Source organism: Pelmatolapia mariae, linkage group LG16_19, assembly GCF_036321145.2.
Source record: "Pelmatolapia mariae isolate MD_Pm_ZW linkage group LG16_19, Pm_UMD_F_2, whole genome shotgun sequence".
NCBI lineage: Eukaryota > Metazoa > Chordata > Actinopteri > Cichliformes > Cichlidae > Pelmatolapia > Pelmatolapia mariae.
In genome coordinates this window covers 59,894,007-59,913,979 of record NC_086241.1, presented here as the reverse complement: position 1 = coordinate 59,913,979, position 19,973 = coordinate 59,894,007, and the positions used below count along the sequence as shown (strand labels likewise).

Genomic DNA, 19,973 nt, shown 5'->3' with positions numbered 1-19,973 from the left:
CAGCCTGCCACTGAAGGAGCTGCTCAGTGCTATAAACCTAATTTTGGGCCAGTTCATAGTGATACAGAACATGTACCTCTAGCTTTTATTCCATTAATCACTTACTGGGTCAAAAGATTCAGTAACAATTTTGTTTATTTGCACCTTTCTTCATTTCATTTGAAAACAAATTGCATATCTTTGGGGTTTTGGAAAAAACATGTGATTTTGTCACCTTGGTCGGCAATTTAAAGATTCAGCTGGGCCTTTCCCCACACAATTTTTGCATTAAATTAGATTAATGGAAACTGAAGATAACCATGTAATTAATATACCTCGTGGACTATCAGCTGCTATGTCACACAAGCATCCATTTTGTAGTCCTTCATCCTTGCTGAATAGGGGCTAACAGTGGATTTTTTTGTCTTAACTTTTTAACTCAAACCCCACCTAAATATTTCCAACCCCGACATCCTGTTTTACACAACAACTAAGGCCCCAAAACTATTCCGTGAGACCTTTAACACTGACAGGAAAGACACATGGAGGCAGCCCAGCATGAGTTATTTTGGATGCAGATTCCAGCCCTGACAGTTCATCATGTGCTACAACCCCAGATCAGAAAAAGTTGGGATGACATGGACGATGCTGATTTTAAAAAACGCTGACATATTTACTTTGGCTTTTATTTGATTGCAGACAATATGATCGACTTTATTTCATTCCTGCAGTTCAGGCTTGCAACAAATTCCCAAAAACATTTGTATAAAGCAATAAACACTTATGAGACATTTAAGCACTGAGGATACAAGCGACAAAATGTTTCAGGTGTTATGTTGTACCTTTCTTCCTGCAAACACATCTTTGTTGCATTTTTTGTTTTAAAATTTTCCACATATTTCCTGTTGGGGGTGGGTCAGGACTGCAGTTGGGTCTTTATAATGTGGTTTTATTTTGTTTTGTTGAAAAGTGCATAGATGTTGTTGGACTTGTTGCTGACAACAGTCTGGATGGCGTTTTTGTCTTTGGTTCAGAGCACATGGTTTCCATGTGTTCTTAAAAAAGATCTGGGATACCGATTGTTGTGACCAGAACATGTTTTCATCGTCACAGATCAACATGCAGTAAAATTTGAAGTTGCATTTGTGAATGTAATTGTGATTGTAGTGCTTCATAAAGGTTTCCCACAGAAATCCTTTGCTTTTATTGTTATATCAGCTGTTGATGGATGACGGTGATGTCTGAGGGACTGGGGTCACGAGTGTTCAGCGTAGGCTTCCACCTTTCCCCTTTATGCACTGAAATTCCAACAGATTTCTTTCTTCTTTGAGGAACACCATTTTTAAATACTTCTACAATTTTCTCTTGCATTTCTTGAGAAACTGGAGCTCATCTGCTTATCTTTGCTCCTCAAAGACTGCAGCAAATCAGGATCACCTGTTGACATCATGTTGACGGAAGTCCTGTGGAATGGTTGTATGCTAACAAATGAAAGGAAGATGAAAAGAAAAATGTGAAATATCTCGGGTTCACACGGAAACGAGTGGGTTTCTTTCTTTTTTTTAAATGATTAACTCAAAGGCACTCAACATGGGCCGACTTACAAACAAAGCTGCTTTTGATAGCGGCTGAGAATCTGACATTTTAAAGTGTCAGAGCTTTCACCCCTGAGACAAAATGCACTGACAGCCTAATTTTCTCACACAAAATGTCATTTTCAGCTTAAAACTAAGATGATGTGTATATTTATAAGCATTTAACTTTTGCACTGTTAATGTTATAGCTGGGACTCTGGTGTGTGGAGCACATATGATGGGAAATGCCATTGTTGTGCGTGTGCGCTGGCACAGAAACGCTTTTGAGATGAGTTTTTCATGTATGTGAAGCAAAGGCTGTGTGAACATGGAGGTGACAGGGAGAGAGGACTTGGCCTGACCCTGTGGGAAACTCATTCGCTTGAGTGAACAACCGTCAAGCTGGTGGGTGTATTGTCTTCTGGGAGTAAACGAGGGCACTGGGCCTTATCTAAGCAGAAAGAAAAACTCCACTTCAACGCAGGAAGACAGCAATAAAACCAGCGACTAGCTGATACAGTAGAAAACGCTGTGAAAACAACTCATCACACGCAGTCTGCTCCTCTTTGTCAGCCCAGCTCGTGGAATCTGACGTTGGCCGGACGAGTGGGAATCAGTCTGCGGGGGCCGACAGCTGACCTTCGACCTTGGTGTTTGGGAAACCATGACAGCTGCCGTTAACATGAGTCTACTGCACTGGGGGACTGTAAGACCTGGTAACAGCTGAGCAAAGATCCAAATGTAAACTTTCTGCAATTGTGTGGGATTTCAAAAAAATGTCCTCTGTGTTATTTAGGGCTGCATACTTCAACACTGCAAAGAAAAGAAATGAAAGAGAAGACTTGAAGTGTAAGTTTTCTTTCATATAAGAATAAAGTAACAACAGATTTCTATGAATTCTGAAGACCTGTTTGACCTCTTATAAGTATGTACTTATCAAACATTAGTCTAAAAAAATGGCAAATACTTGTAAAATCAGAAAGTCTCAAAAGGAAAAGATGAAGTCTTTAAATTGCTAATCCTGTCTTATCAACTAAAAGGTAATCCTTTTACAGTGCAATAGCACAACTGTAGCATATTTTGAATATTATGAAACAATGAATCCAGCAATTTGGCTCTCTAAATGCCTAAAATGACTGATTACCAACATTTAAGCATAGAAGAAGAGAGATCATTTACTTTATTAACCCCCAAAGGAAAATTGTATTGTAGTAGCTGCAAATTCACATAAACATAAACTACATAAACCAAGAAAAACTCATGCAAGCTACTATGCTACAAATTTAAGTAAAAAATAATAAATATACGATAAAAAAATGGAATTTAATAGAATTTAAGATATTTGAATTCTTGCTTGTGATTGTTTTGATTGCTAGCATTTCCTGTGATGATGTTTTGAATGGAGTTTTCTACAAACACTGGCTGGCTAAATTCTGATCAGTAGCAAAACTATGAAAATGCAAACTGGAAACGAACCATTTGCCTTTAAAATGAAAATTGCACCTCTGGAAAAACGTTGAGTGCATCACTGAGGCACAACTTTTACTTTGGAAGCAAACGATCTCTATTTCTGGTTTATGTTTCAGTTTTTCAAGTTTTATTACCACTGGGCTAGCCGGTGACTAACGAGATCACAAGAAGCTTTTAGGTGAAGCACCCTTTTTGTTACTTTGTGCATGTGACTTCACATAGCAACAGCCAGCAACCTCCATGAATCACTCGCCAGCAAGTCGGGGAACACACTTTTTTCCCTAGCAACCGTTATCCAATATAATGAATGGCTCCTGACGCAACAGAGTGTTTCTTCACAACTGTAGTAAATTTACCAATTTTTTTCAGTTTTATGTTCCAGGTTGTTTCTAGGTTGAGCTAAGTGTCTTTCTTTCAGAAGTTTTTTTTTTTTTTTTTAAACTTTGTTTTGTGTACAGAATAAACAAACAGGATTTAATGAGCTTTAGATGTGCTGGTGGGCAGATTTCCATGTTTTCAGTCATCTTTATGCAAAGCTTTCCTGGCTCCAGCTTTCTAGCTACTGCTCAGATATGACAGCGTTACCAATCAAACTCTTGGCAATGACAGAAATAGAAGAATTTACCAAATGTCAAAACATCCCCTTAGATAAGGAAGACATCTTCTGATTTGAATTCAAATCCACAACAGAAAAGAAAAACTTTCTTTTTTTTCAACTCACTCACTTTTTAGGACAACCCTTTTGGGTTTCTGAAATCAATCAGCTGCACTCTGCCTGGATCGCTAAGCTGCCACCATCATTTTAAGATCCTGCCAATCACACTCTGGTGACTTCATCACTGATCAGCCGGTCCTTCACACCTGCCCTTTCATCTGTCCTAAACTGGGAGCTGGTTTTCACTCTCAGTTCTCTCATTTTGCTCTCTGATACAGTGATGGATACTGTGAGAGCTCGAGCCTCGCCTAGTTAACAGTCAGCTTGCGTTTGGTGACAGAGCAGATGAAATGATAAGCACTTGATTGTCCGGGGGCGTTTTTCTGCAGTGTCTGTTTGAGAGCCTGCAGAGCTCAGTCCTCAAAACCAGGTCAAAAAGTGCCACGAAAGTGGAGGCTGGTTTATTTTTGCACAGCTCACGGCGACTTCCTGCTCTGCGGTGTCCACGGTGCCAAGACCGGCAGGTCGGCATATGGGAAGACAGACTTTAGCAACAAATCAAGAAAGAGACTGAGGTCAAGTAGGAAGAAAACTTGTTGTTCACACCTCAAGTTCTGTCGCAGATTTTTTACATTTAATGACTTATTTTTAAGTAACAGCTAAACTATTCACGAAAGGGAAAAAAAAGACTGAGGCCACATCTCTAAGGCAAATATATAATTTGCTTTGATTATTTTTTCATCCAAGTGCTCTTCATACAATTCAACTACACAAGCTGGGAAGCCATTTTCCCGATTTTGCATATAAATGAGAATGAGAAGATGGAAACAACACGGAAGCTACAAAACAGTTTATGAATTTATGGATCGGAGCTTTAAACGACATGCTGACATTTATTTCCAGTATATCTGAAATATTTTTCTTTATATCCTCCCGAGAACCAGCTTGTTCATTTATGACCTCTGTAATGGACATTTGTTTTTGCTCTAACTCTAACTTTTGACATATTTGAGCTACCCTACTAAGTCCTGATGTAATAAATAGAGGATATCTTGGGCTTTCAAGTGATATCTTGTGTGTTTTCGTTTGGTTTGTAGGTACTAAGTCAATCAGCTACAAATACTGAGGTTAGCTGAGAAACACTCAGGTCTCAGTAGAGCCACACCTCTTAATCTTTGAATTCAGGTGTTTTCAGTCTCATAAAATCAAGAAATCAGCCAGGCAGGCTACCTTTACAAGAATTTGTGGAAGAATAACTATTCTCACTAAATTCAAGTGTGATACTGTAAAATGATGCTGTGAAATTTCTTCCCTCCTAAATGTTCCACAATCAGCTGTAACAGGTAATATTGCAAAGTGGAAGCATTTAGGGACTGCACCAATTCATTCATGAAGCAGGAGACCACCTAAAGTTGCCAACACTCCGCTGAGTCAATAACTACAGCGCTCCAAACCTCATCTGGCATTAACATCAGCACAAAACCTGTGTGCCGAGATATCATGATAGCATGGGTTATGATGGCTGAGCAGCTGCATGCAAGCCTTACTATTAGATAGAGCGGTGTAAAGCACACTGCTACTGTACTTGGGATCAGGGGAAACCTGATGAATTAGTGTAGGTTTGGTAAAAACCAGAATGCTGCCTGACTGCATTGTACAGGTTGTTTTTCTAAAGTTGGCCTGGGCTTCTTAATTCCAGTAAAGGGAAATTTTAATGTTTCAGCTTACTGTACCAAGATATTTTGGGCAAATCTAGGCTTCCAACTTTGTGGGAACATTTTTGGCAAGGCCTTTTTCTTTTTCTTTTCCAGGATGACTGTGCCCTAGTGCACAAATCAAAGTCCATAAAGGTATGGTCGGATGAGTTTGGTTTGGAGGAAATTGACTGACTGGCACAGAGCCCCGACCTCAACCCCATCCAACACCTTTGGGATGAATTACAGCAGAGACTGCGAGCCAGGCACTCTCACTCAGCACCAATATCTGACCTCACAAATGCTCTTCTTGATGAACAGACAAAACATTTCTATAGATTTGTGTAGAAATATTTCCCAGAATTTTGGAAACTTATATTTGCAAATGAAGGGCCAACTCAATATTAATGTCTATGGATTAATGCGTAGGTGGCCCAATACTTGTAATGTATGGAATAGCAAGACTTGCTGATGATATCCCAAGGAGATATTTTACTTCATCCATTTGTTACAGTTTTTATTCTTGTGTTTTTGGTTTGCATGCAGCTTGATGAGATTTTCATCATTTCTAAGATGATTGATGAGAACATTTAGCGATAACTTAAAATGCATGACATTTACATCTCATCTTCCCGCATTTGCATTTTCATTGCTTTTAAAAGAGAATATATTTCACTGTCATGGCATGATTCATGCTACTGTGATATTAGTTCTGGCTGATACCCTCAGAGAGAATAGGGCTTTCTAAAAGTTTCAGCTGAATCCTCTACTTACATTAATGCAATGCAACTTCAAGCTTGCCCTGGGGATAAAATACATCTTGTTCAGGGATAGTGGAAATAAAAGCATCATGCAACGTTAGACTGGAGAAGAGGATGGTGCAATGTTTTGGGACGAGCTTTGAGGGGTTGTTGAGTTAGTGGGGTGGGGGGGCTTAGGATATCCCTGCTATTTGGAAGTACTAATCATCTTAGTAATTAAGCCAAGTGGGAACACGTGCATAGGATGAATAATTCACCACCAGCTCTGGGGCCATTCTGCATGTTTCATTTTCTCTCCACGGCCGAGTGAACTAGCCAATCTGTCACAGGAAAGCGCGAATGTCAGAAAGGCATCAGAGCCATTTTGGATTAAAGCACCCACTAGGAAGTGGGAAGTGCAAGGACAGTAGGAGGAAGGTATAATGTCACTGCAAAGCTCTTAAAGTTGCAGAAGTAGAAAAGTAAAAACACTCAACTCTGTGCTAATTAAAAACACACATAGGCACAAAACTTTCCATCCCCGTCACTGCAAAGATAGCATTTTGAGTTCCCATAACCTACTTTCAAAAATTGTGGCGATACCTCTCTGTGAAATGCTCCGCTCTCAGTGTTAAGTACTTTCTTTAAGTACTCTCCTTATGCACACTTAATCCCGCGTGTAATACACAGTCATTTTGGCTACATGCTGTAAACAGACGTAAGCTGACAGAAGGTCAACTTCTGGATGACAAAGACACAAAACAAGCAAACAAAATTAAATAATACATTTTCCCCCACAGCTTCCAGAAGAAAGAACGTGAAAATTAATGCAATTTTACACAGCTTGATTACTGATTGTGCTTTTCTCTACAGAGACACCAACCGGAAACTTTAACATGAAAGATTGTGGTTGTTTACATGAGCTGAGGCAATCCTTGGAGAACTCAGTCTGCAGTATTCAGCGGGCGACTTGATGATATTTTGTATCATGGGAACCTTTTGTTGTTGAAAAATTAAGCCCTGACATGTTGGAAGAGTTAAGAGTCGGCACAGATTGTGTTTCTCCTCTGTGTTTAACAAGATCCCGTACGACACTGTCTTCTGCAGGGAGAACCTAAGTGGCTGGTGCATTATTCATCACTTAAGTCATCAATAATGTACAAGGAGCCGTTAACTATCCACACACACACACACACACACACACACACACACACACACACACACACACACACACACACACACACACACACGTGTGTATTTATATCCTTGTGGGGACATCTCATTGACACAATGCTTTCCCTAGCCCCTTACCCTAACCCTAACCATCAAAAATGAATGCCTAACCCTGACCCTTACCCTAAACCTAACCATAACCTAATTGTAACCCTGACACTAAAACCACATTTTGAGGCTCAAAAATGCCTTCAAACTCGTGGGGACCGGGATTTTGGTCCCCACAAGGGCTGTTTGTCCCCACAAGTATAGTAAACTACCAATTTTTGGTCCCCATGAAGATGTTAATACCCGTCCACACACACACACACACACACACACACACACACACACACACACACACACACACACACACACACACACACACACACAAAGACAGATAAAACTAAAATAATTATAGGAGGGGATCTGAAAGTTGCCACAGTTTCTCCATGTGACAAACTGAGTCATTGTGTGAAGGACCCTTGGGACAGCACCGCAGGAAATGGGGCAGAAGTGATCTATTCTTATCAGTGAGGCCAGCGTCTGCTGCAGATGATCAAGAGGCTTACCTGCTGGTCTAACTGAAAATGTCAAATGGATAAAATCAGGCAGAAAGTACCTGATGATTGGAAATCATTTATTTCTTTACTGACAAGTGCATGTGTGGCAAGTGTACATTCTAAGTACTTGGATGGTATAATCTTTATGATCAAATTGCTGGTGAGCTTGGCTACACAGGGGAAGTGGAGGGACCACCAAGTAGTTTTAAACAAGTAGGAATATATGCACAGTAACTAACCAGCAGCAGCAGAATTATGGGCAGTGGCCTAAGCAGAGAAGCCCAGACCTTCCTCTCTCTAGCCACCTCCTCCAGCTTATCTGGGGGAACACCATGGCGTTCCTGAGCAGCCGAGAGATGTAATCTCTCCAGCTTATCCTGGGTCTACCCCTGGGCCTCCTTCTTGTTAGACAGGGGTGGGGAACTCTAGGCCTCAAGGGCCGGTGTCCTGCAAGTTTTAGATATCACCCTGGGTCAACACACCTGAATCAAATGATTAGTTCATTACCGGGCCTCTGGAGGACTGCAACATGTTGAGGAGGTAATTTAGCCATTTAAATCAGCTGTTTTGGATCAAGGACACATCTAAAACCTGCAGGACACCGGCCCTTGAGACCTGGAGTTCCCCGACCACTGCTGTATGACATACCTGGAACACCTCACCCAGGAGGTGCCCACGAGGTATCTTAATCAGATGCATAAACCACCTAAGAAGACTCTTTTTCATGTGGAGGAGTAGTGGCTCTACTCTGAGCCCCTCCCAGATGGCTGACCAATAAATCGAGAGCTTCGCTTTCACGATCAGCTCCAGCATCCACATCACTGCAGCCATGGTTCCAACTCATCTGTCGATGTCCTGTTACTGTCTTCCATTTCTTGTGAACATGATCCCGAGATACTTGGGACAGCAACTCGTCTCTGACGCGGAGTGGACACTCCACCCTGATCCAGCTGAGGACCATGGCCTCGGAGCTGCTAATTCTCATACATGCCACTTCACATTCAGTTGCGAACTGCTCCAGTGCGAGCTGGAGGCCACCACCTGATGAAGCCAACAGGAACACATCATCCACAAAAAGCAGAGATGAGATTCTGAGGTCGCGAATGCAGAATTCTTCAACCACTTGGGTATGCCTAAATATTGGCATTGTTTGTTTTTAATGCATTTTGAATCGTCGTCTTGGCATAGGCCAAAGATGCCTATGACAGTCTCTATTAGGTAGATAAACTAGTACTTGCATCTTTATACTCAAGTTGAGTACTTTTTACCCAGTCGTGCACACATTCATACAGGTCTTTTTATTCATGCCTAAGTGCTTTGACTTTGAGAAACACTCACTCAGACTCTGATGGATGCATCGGGTCTGATTTGGGTATTTGGTTGAGTATTTCGAGTATTTGTAGATGAACTGCTCTACCACCTGAGCCACAGCAACATTTTGTGCCAGGTAGAAGGCCCTGGACAGTTGATCATGTCTATTTCATTCCTTTAAGCAAAAACAACCTACAGATGTCACTAAAAAGCCTGAACACTGTTTCGTAATGGGACCGTGTAACTCTTCCTATTAAATTAATCGTTCAGCTATATCCATACTTGAAGCTAATTAGACAAGACTCTGAGAACAGATTGATGATAATTACATCAGTGCCACTTCAAGGTTTGCCACTTTATGGTCAGGACAATGATGTTGATGATGCTGATGGTAAATCTGGGAGTTACGCTGACAAAAACAAGGTCAGTGCATGATTTAACTTGTGCTGCCCACGTCTCAGTTTGAGCTCACTTTTTTGGTGTCCTTATTTAATAATGTGGGCTGACTGTTTCAGAGCAGCCAGATGTAACAGAGCAAAATAAATTATGCTGTTTAAAACATTTGACTGCTTGAGCTGAAAAGAATAACTCTTTTTTTGTTCCATTCCCAGTTGGGTCACAAAGGAGAAATGGCACTGTGGATTTTCTAGGCATTTATCTCTCTCCAGTTCCATGCCTGGAGCAAGCTAAAATATTCAGACAGTCTGTGTTCTCACCCGGAGAAGTTATATAAAAATATGTCAGTGTTTTCTGTGCAAACCCGACTCATTTACCTCACTGATGAGACCTTCAGCGCTGCTCTGCCTCTCCTTCCTGCTCATTCTCTGGTTCACTTCTTCTCTTTGGGGTGTTTGGGGTCATTCATCGCTCTCATTTTGCTGCTTTCTTATCTCCCTCTTTCATTAACATTTACACAGATAATCTCTTTACATGGCAGCTTGAGGGGTAAATATCAGCGCCTTTAATGGAGCAGCATCAACCTAAATGGCTTTAAGACACTGAAGCTTACGCCCACTGTGAAAATTCATTCTTGAAAAACCTCAGGCCTGACTTTGCCCTCTGCATTTATTAGTGCTTTCTTAAACAATTGAGCAACCGTGTCTTTTATCTACACAGAGTCACTTATACAAAAGACATATTTAAGGGTAGTGTGAGCTGTATCAATGCACGGCGTTGGACTATTACTGAACAATGTTCTTATGCACTTACACTAACTAGACACTTTATTAGGTACACCTGTTCAACTGCTTATTAACATAAATTTCTAATCAACCAATCACACGGCAGCTCAAAGCAGCAAAATGCAACTTAATGCATTTAGGTATGCAGACATGGTCAAGATGACCTGCTGAAGTTCAAACCGAGCATCAGAATGGGAAAGAAAGGTGTTTTAAAGGATCTTGAACGTGGCGTGGTTTTTCGTGCCAGATGGGCTGGTCTATTTCAGAAACTGCTGATCTACTGGGATTTTCCCACATAATCATCTCCAGGGTTTACAGAGAATGGGCCGAATGGACCAGTGAGAGGCAAAAATGCCTTGTTGATGCCAGAGGTCAGAGGAGAATGCTGGCTGCCTTGAGCTGGTAGGAAGGAAACAGCAATTCAAATAACCGCTTGTTATTTGAATTCACAGTGCATCCAACTTTGAAACAGATGGCTACAGCAGCAGAAGACCACTTCTGTCAGCCAAGAACAGGAGAATTAGGCAACAATTTGCACGTCTCACCAAAGCTGGATAACATAATATTGGAAAAACCTCGCCTGGTGTTATGAGTCTTGATTTCTGCTGCAACATGTGGATGGTAGAGTGGTTTAAACAACATAAAAATTGAGCCATCCTGCTTTTAATCAACATTTTAGGCTGCTGGTGGTGGTTCAAACTGGATAACACGCCATGCCATAAAGCTCAAATAATCTCAAACTGGCTTCTTCAACATGAGAATGAGTTCAATTCAATTCAATTTTATTTATACAGCGCCAAATCACAACAACAGTTGCCTCAAGGCACTTTATATTGTAAGGTAGATCCTACAATAATACATACAGAGAAAAACCCAACAATCATATGACCCCCTATGAGCAAGCACTTTGGCAACAGTGGGAAGGAAAAACTCCCTTTTAACAGGAAGAAACTTCTGGCAGAACCAGGCTCAGGGGGAGCGACCATCTGGTTGGGGTGAAAGAAGGAAGACAGGACAAAAGACATGCTGTGGAAGAGAGCCAGAGATTAATAATAAGCAATGATTCAATGCAGAGAGGTCTAAGTTCACTCTATTCAACTGGACTCGATAGTCACCAAATCTCAGTCCAGCAGAGCAGCTTTGGGATTTGGTGGGACAGGAGATGAACAACCAGCAGATCTGCAGCAACAATGTGATGCTATCATGTCGATATAAACCAGAATCTCTGGGGAATTTTTCCAGCACTTTGCTAAGGCAGTTCTGAAGGTGAAAGAAAGTCCATACCAGAAATGGCAGGCTGTAACTAATAAAGTGTCCAGTAAGCGTATTTTGAACGAAGCCATCATGCAGAACACCTTTGACTTGAAACATTTGTGCAATAATTAACTGAAAGCATGACACATTCTTCTCATTACTAATTAAATACAGTAATGGACAGTTTTTTCTGCTTCTCTTTATGTGGCTGTCCCGACAGTCTGACAGAAGACAGCGGTTAAAGCGGGAAAGGACAAATAACCTGCTTCTTGTATGTGAATTTTTAAGGCTTTTCCTTCTCTCCCACTGAGTTTAACAGAAGCTCCAGGTAGCTTCTTCTTCTACCAAGAAATTACAAGAAATTACATCAGCTTCAAGGCTGAAACAAGACTTTAAAATGTTTCCCGGCCACGTGACCTGTTCTGTCTGTCCTCATTAGCTTGCTTTTGGGGCCACCTTGAATGAGAGCTTGTAGAGCATCAGTTTGGGTTAACTTAGTGTCACTTTCTGTTAGACCCTTTTTTCTTAATAGGAGTAAAGATAAAAGATAGCACATGTGCAAACCCTCAGAGTCTGGGTTCAAACCTCTTGATTTATCTCCCTTCTTGTAGCATGAAAAAGAAGCTGCTGCAATCTGTTACCTATTTTCTACACACACACACACACACACACTCACACACACACACACCCCCACACACACACGTATGCAGTACATTCAGTTTGATTAATCACCTTTAATTGCCACTAAACATAATGAGGTGGCAGACTGTGACTTGGATTGCATTCAGTGACCTGTTATGACATCCGTGAAGAGTTGAGGACCACTCACTGTGTCGCAATTTAACACACTGATGATACCCCTTTACTGTTTTTAATGTGATTCATGGAGATCAACACTAATGTCCTGCCACCACATAAAACCTTCCAGTACAAATCTGAAGAGGCAGACGTATGCCGGACGAGTCACTCTTTCATTTCTGCTCTTTCTTGATGACCATTTTGGTTTAGAGTGACCAAAAGGAGAGCTTGGAGATAAATCAGGGTGTTTTATTGCCTATGAGACTAGAAGAGAAGCCAAGAATGCGTTTGAACTAATGCAGTAAAGGAGCATGTAGAGCGCAAGTAATGATCTGAAGCAGCATTCATTTTTAGAACGCAGCAGAAGAAGGAGGGGAGAAGTGTAAAGCATGTGGGGTGGATTCCTCGTGGGGTCCAGTATCTTAGAGACCTTTGCTGCTTTGTACTTCAGGAAGAGGGATTTGGCTGTTATGGCAGCAGGTGGTTAAAGTTGTTTACAGCAAGGAGAGAAATGCTGCAGAAAGATGGAGAAATCACTGTTTTTCCGCTCAAAAAGACAAGAAAAAATGCAACTGAAAAACAGAACAGATCCTATTAAATGATATCACCACATTTCCAGCTCTGAAGTGTAAATGCTGCAGGTGTGGATTCGAGATCAAGATCCTTAGTGTGGTACTTTGTGCATCAGCATTAGACAGCAAAGATGAAAAATGCGCCGGCTCAGTCACAAAAGCGCACAGATCAAACAACCAAAAGCTTTGATCAGTTTAAGCATGAAGGGGAATGCAAGATGTTTATGGGCATTTCTAAGGCTGTGTAAGTATATGGGTAAGCAGGACATGCTTTTTGAATACTGGTTGGTTTTTCTATGGCTACAGCAAAAACCTTGAAGCTCAAATAGTTTTCTTGAAGTTTGCAACTGTGCTGTTTTGGTTCATTTTTATTAACCCGTCTTTCCAGAGGTAGGCTTTTTGGGAAAATGCTGAAAAATGTGAAGCCTGCTACTTGCCCAGTAAGGAGAGTGAAAATTTGATTCCATAGGGGCCCAGATTCAATCATGCTGTTTTAAAGATGCTCGGGTGGAGGAAATACACAGAGCTAGGACTGTGTGTTAAATGTGAAGCTTTATGAGATGATCCATCTCTAATATTTGTGCAAGTGAAGAAGAGAAACTACCCCAAAAAAGGCACAAATCCATCATTTTCCCTTTGCAATGTAACTGAATCAATATTGTTTGATAAACCTGTGTCTGTATTTTGGCATTAGCGCCAGAAATCTAGGTTTGGTCAGTCTCTACTTCATACTGGGGGAAAACAAATCAGTAAATAAGCTGAAATAGGTTGAGATTTCTAATCGTTACATAGGATTTCTTGTCATTTTGCAGTAAATATTTATCAAGATGTAAAAAAGCTTTTTCTCCAGTGAACATTGTGAGGAATACCCTGAAGCTCCCAAAGATGACCATGCTCAACTCTGCCAACTCTGAGCTTTGAGCCATCTGTCACAGCTCCGTGGGCAGCTTCAGATGATAGATCAGGAATAACCAGGTGCCGTGAGATACAGTCAAAATAAATAAATAAATAAAAAAAGTGCCACCAGCTGAATATTGGCACTAAAATGCCTGGTACCACTGATTAGTTTCTAAAAATACTCTTTTTCCCATTTTACATCCAAGCATGATTACGCAGAACAGATTGGCAACTTTTCATGTGATGGAAATTTGATTTGAGCGAAATGTTCGACCCCATCTGATATTCCCAGCAATTTTACAGTTATCTATCGCATCTGAAGTGACACATTATCTCCCTACAAGGGGTGATCGGAGTGGGGTGCTTTTAAATTGCTGTTCTGGAGACGTATAAAACCAGACTGCTGAGTATAAATGAAGAGGACGGGGAGATAATGATGTGCTTGTGTTGCTTGTGCACCAGCACTCAATACATTCATTGTTTTTTTTGGTTTTTATCATGGAAACCAGGAGACACCACCACTACACATCACGTTCCCTGTGTGTGTGTGTGTGTGTGTGTGTGTGTGTGTGTGTGTGTGTGTGTGTGTGGGTGCATGTGTGAGTTATATCTAGCTCTACATTCTTCCCTTCTTCATTGAAGGCTGGAGTGTGGAGGTGAGGGTTGCTGGTGCAGAGGCGTAGATAATCTCAGCTCTGCCTCTCCTGCCCACAACAACTCAGCTTCCAAAATAGCTTCTCAATTCACACCACAGGCCTGCATCTGTGCTTCACTCCCCATTCTTAATAAAGCATAGCTTCAGCGTTTGCCATGCCTAATGATCTCCAGGGCGCCTGTGAGCTGTCAAAGCACTGAAGGAATTTGATGTTGGCATCTCGTGAGACAGATTGTCATCATTTACATGGTCATGCAAATAGAAAACAGCAGCTTCTAGTTGTCCACTTATGAGGTAAAATTTAAAATGAACCACTGCCTTTCAGGTTTGTTTGGCAGTGTTTGGATAAAGGCAGCGTCACATGAAGCTGGACCGTGTATCAGGCAATAAAATGCATCCTCTTACTATTGTTAAACACTCATTTAAATCCAAAGCGGCAGAACGAACACCCCACAGCTCTGTACCTCTCTACCGGATGCTAAGCAGAGCTGACACGACAGCGCAAATTATTTCGAACACAGACTTGTTGCTCAGCTCAGAGGATGTTGAATCATTGCACAGAGCGGCCAAAAACACAAATAAAGACAGAAACAGACGCACTTGTAAGGGACGAAGACAAATCTTTGCACCCCGATCATTTTTACGCACGTACCTTGTGCAGTTTCCACATTGCGCCTAAAGCTTTGACCTCATGCGTGCCGTGTTTCCCTTCCTCCAAACACTGATAACATACAGGCATCTTGCACTGTACACAGTACATGCTGAGATTCTCCAGTTCGTGCTCTGTGCAAGTGGAAATTTTGCGGGGACTGGCGCGGCGACTTATCCGCCCCTGCGCCGGCGGCACCAGGCGATGCTTGGCGAGTGGACCGCGGGGAGGATGGCAGCGCAGGCGGCACGGGTCGCAGTAGAAGACATCGCACTGCTCGCACATCACGGTGGCCTCCTTTGGACTCTTCTCGCAGAGCTGACATTTGAGAGCGGCCGCTTTGCTCTGCTGATACCTGTCCACCACCCCCTCCAGCACCCTGTTCTTGGGGAACCCGCGGAGTCCCCTGTCGTCCAGGATGAGGCTGCGGTGACACTGCGGACAGGTGATGCAAGAGTTACGAGGGATCGGAGTTAAGGAGCCGGGGTGCGGTAGAAGGTGCTGCTGCTGCGGCTGAGGGACAGTCGGGGGGAAAACCCGAACCCCGTTCGGTGATTTTTGGCAAGGGGTGGTCGGAGCGCTCACGAAGCCCCCGTAGGAACCGTAGCCACTGTCCGCCTCACTATACAAACTCATTTTATCCAAATCCAGATAATCATAATCGGATACCCCGGACCCGGAGGCTCGGCTGCTCTGTGGAGACTCTGCGTCGGGGGTCTGCACAAGAATATTCCGAGCACAGGCTAAGCAAATGTTATGGGAGCACGGCAGTATGATGGGCTCCCGGTAAAATGAGCCGCAAACAGGGCATTTTAACTCTTCCTCCATTTCATCCATGGTTGCTCCTGAGAGGTGAGAGATTCCTCCGGGGTGTGCAAATAGAAACGGGAGAAGTTTCGGCAGAGCCTCGGCTGATCGGGCTGCTCTCTGTTTGCGCGTAAACGAAGCTCCAGTCGCGTTCTGCTGTTATAACTGCAAGTGCAACCTTGACCAAATGTAAGGCATCAACGAAAAGGAGGCATACTAACACTACTCACCAATAAGCACGCAGCGTCAGCTCAGGCTGGATTGCTATTGGACAACCAATGGATTCCAAACAACCATTGGACAAATCAACTGTCGGAGTGAAGGTCCGTTAATGAGCTCTAGAGCGATATACACAGCAGACGCTAATGTGTGTGGACATCAGTGAATGCACAGGATAATTGTTTAGAATCTTAAAAGGAAATCAATAGAATAAAATGATTACTAAACACAATCTGAACTCAACATCCGTATGCTTTAATTTGAGAACCAAACCAAAGAAAATATTTTGTATTGTCTCAGAAAATGTTCACATAAGCCGATTAGTCTTGTCTCTAAATGTGCTTTCAAAGTATTTACTTAATACAGAATGGAAACATCCACACAGGTCCTCATCAGCAAAAGGTATTTAAGTAAAACGATGATGGGATTATTACTGAGGCATTCATGCACAGGCAGCTGCATTTAACTTCTTCATATGCTGCAGTGTATTTTATACTGTCACAATTATAAGTTCAACAGAACTGGATCTAAACAGGCTAGAAAACCAACTCATGCAGCTGCAACTAGTGATAAGCATTTATTCAGATTTACAACTTTGGTTAATAGATTATTTTATTTTGTACAAAAACAGTCAAAAATGCTTATCACCAGGGGTAACATGTGACATCTGTAAAAAACATTTGTCCAACCAGTGGTTATAGAAAGGAACAAAAGCTAAATTGCAGTGATATAACAGAGTTTGGGAGTCTGATATAACATTAGAACCAGAGAATATCTGACATTTATATCATTGCTAATTTTCTGTATTTAGTTCTCTGTAGCTGCTGCACAACATAAACTTGCAAACTTGCTGTTTGAAAAGCTCCTTTCAGCCGCACAGGGAGCAAAGATCACTGCTGAAGCTGAGCGAAAACATGGAAACTGACACCTTGTGAGATAAGATAAAGCAGCAGCTCTCCACTGCACTTCAAAGTGTTTTTTTTCCTTGAGTATCCAGAGCCTCTTTATTTCTCTGGCCAAATACCTCAGTCATTTTTGAGACATCCATGGCAACGTGAGCAGCTAGTCTTCAGTGAAGCTGTTGATAGGGAAATGAATTGGAATAATCCCATTTAAAAGAATACTTTTTCTAAGAGGCCCAGAGGACGACATGAGGCCACTTAGTGTGATTATATTAGCATATTTTCTAAGAAAGTTTGGGAATAGAAATGGCATTAATTAGGACGTTTTTGTTAAACATAATCAGTTTGTCATAGTTCCAGATAAATATGTCAAACTTGAGTGTGAATGACCACACAATCACATACACGGTTGCATCAGTGCATCACCTGGAAAATGGAAAATGGAGTTTTTGAACATCTCTTTTGCAACACTGTCAAAGAGTTGTTTAATTTCTGCCAGAGCTTCCTGTGCTGTCAATGTTTCTGCCCATTATCTTCTCAGATTCGTGAAAATATACAACAAATGGTGAGTTTATCCCTGCAAATGCATCCCTGGATTAAACCAAATACAGTGTTGACTTCAACCAAATGTTTGTAACAAGTCCATTAGCTATTTTTGGATGCATGCTCACTGCCTCCTCTGGCATTATGGCATTGTTCTCTGTGTAATCTCCTCAGTTGGGGGCTACAGTGCAGCTTCCTGTTTGAGTAAATCTTTATTTTGTATTCTTTCTTTCTTTTTTTTTGTTCTTCATTGCCAACACTCTCCTTCTGCCAGGACACACAGGCCAGGCAGCTCTCACCGGGAAATCTTCACAGATTTCTTTTTACTTTTCATGGATCACATCCCAGAATGCTCCTGTGTCTGTGATCATTCTGATGTTTTTAGTGACCTCATGTGCACCAACATGGGAGAGAAAAGACAACAGTACCAAGAAACCATAAACCCCCCCACAAGGTCAAGTTATGGGAGAATATAATTCTAATTATAAAACAATTATTAATTATCAATTATGACCTGATCAGAATTGGTTATTTTTTCAGAAATAACTGATGAGCTTTGAAGAGTTTTACTTAAGGATAACAGCTGCAGATTTTAATTAGTATTACTCTTATTGTTGATTCTTTAAATACCCAGCAATATCCCAAACAGCAGGCCCATAATTTTCAGTGAACAGAAATTAAATCTAATTTCTAATAAACCTTCAATGAATGCTTTGAAATCATCTTTCTTTACAATTCATATCAGTGAGTTTTTAAAACTGTCTTCAAAACAAACGGCAGCCCAAGTTTTTTCATAACTTGAATTGCTTTATTAAACATACAGTATTGTGCATTTCTTCCAGCGATGAACAATATCTGAAAAATAATACGGATAAATATAAGAACACAGGATCTGAGAGATGCATCTGGCCCTTCATAAATGTTTACTGAAGGCTCATCAGGAATGCTCTCAGTGGAAGGATGACAGCCAAGATGCCATTCTTATGGAAGGGAAACAGGGAGAACCCGTGCACTTGGATTTCTTTGATTGCCATATGAAAGATGGAGCACATTACTTCAGAAACTACTTCACCAGCCTGGGAACATTCTGCAACAGCATTTATTTTATACTGATGTGACAGTAATGTGTTTTTTTTAACTGGACAGCTAATTTATAAGCAGGTTTCCTACCTTCCCAGCAACGGCAGCTTTACAGTGGAAGCTATCATTCAGTGCTTACAGTGGGAGGAGGCATGTGTTGTTAACAAGATATTGCTACATTAATAACACAATAATGGCAACTGCTGCACTGAACAGATGCTCCGTCTTCAGGGAGCTGATCAAACACATTCCAGCGAGACATACAAAAGACAAATGCATATTCATCACTTTTGTTGAGTCACGCAGAGGTTCTGATGAAGTGATTTGCTGCATGTATGTTGTATAATATTAAATTATGTCAAAGGCTTGACTGGCTCTAAATATATGCGTATGCATGGTCTGAGGTATGTGTGAGGGCCACACATTGTCACCGCACACTGTTTATGTATAAATACCTGTTTATGTGTCGGAAAAAGCATACATATTGTTTTGTTTACTGCATATATTCAGGTGTTAGTGTATAATTTGGTTTCCTTTAGCTCTAATATGCCATTGAAGAGGTGGGTCCAAACATTGCTCTCTTTTGAATGCTCTTGAAAAAGCACATTAATGCAACAGTTCATCGTTTCACCTTCAATACCTGGATCACTAACAGAGATAAAAAGCCCCTTTTGTCAGTTGAAACTATTCAGCTCAGAGTTCAGTCATCCTGCTCGGAGTCTGCACTGCCATCGATAAGGGATGAAGTCTCCTTTGTGCGTTACTCTGAGTCTATTACCTCGTTTCTCCACAGACTCCCTTTGCAGCCCCAGAGGCATCCTGCCATCTGTGTAAAGAAGCGCGCAGACTGAAGGATCTTTATGGTACACAGCTCAGCCTAGATAGCAATCTCTATGGGACAAAGTGGTGATATTGTGAAGATATGACTAGAAGGGGTACGCGTGCTTTTGTTCTTGACCTCTGGCATAAGAGAAATTGTGGTTTGATAACTTCTGGAAGAATGAAGGTACTGTAATTTTTAAAAGATGAATGGTTACACTGAATCCAAAATTGTGCAACACCGCAAAGAGTCTTTATAAACCACCTTTAAAGTTCCTTTTGTTTTGAGCTAAATTTAAAGAGTCAGATTCAAACTTCCAGCTGTCCATGTACAATAGATTAGAATTCCTATTCATTAGAATAGGTGTCAAATATTTAGTTATAAAAATTTTTTTGGCA

At 41.4% G+C, this 19,973-nt stretch overlaps 1 protein-coding gene across 4 annotated transcripts in view; it reads right to left on the bottom strand.

The window, feature by feature from the left end:
• Nucleotides 1-16,187, bottom strand: part of trim9 (tripartite motif containing 9) — a 44,328-nt gene extending 28,141 nt beyond the window's left edge. For all 4 annotated transcript variants that reach the window (XM_063498408.1, XM_063498410.1, XM_063498409.1 and 1 more), the window contains exon 1: nt 15,208-16,187. In XM_063498408.1, the coding sequence (XP_063354478.1) occupies nt 15,208-16,041 (834 nt within the window). In that variant the 5' untranslated portion in view covers nt 16,042-16,187. The remainder of the gene's footprint in view (nt 1-15,207) is intronic.
• Nucleotides 16,188-19,973: the final 3,786 nt, after the last annotated feature.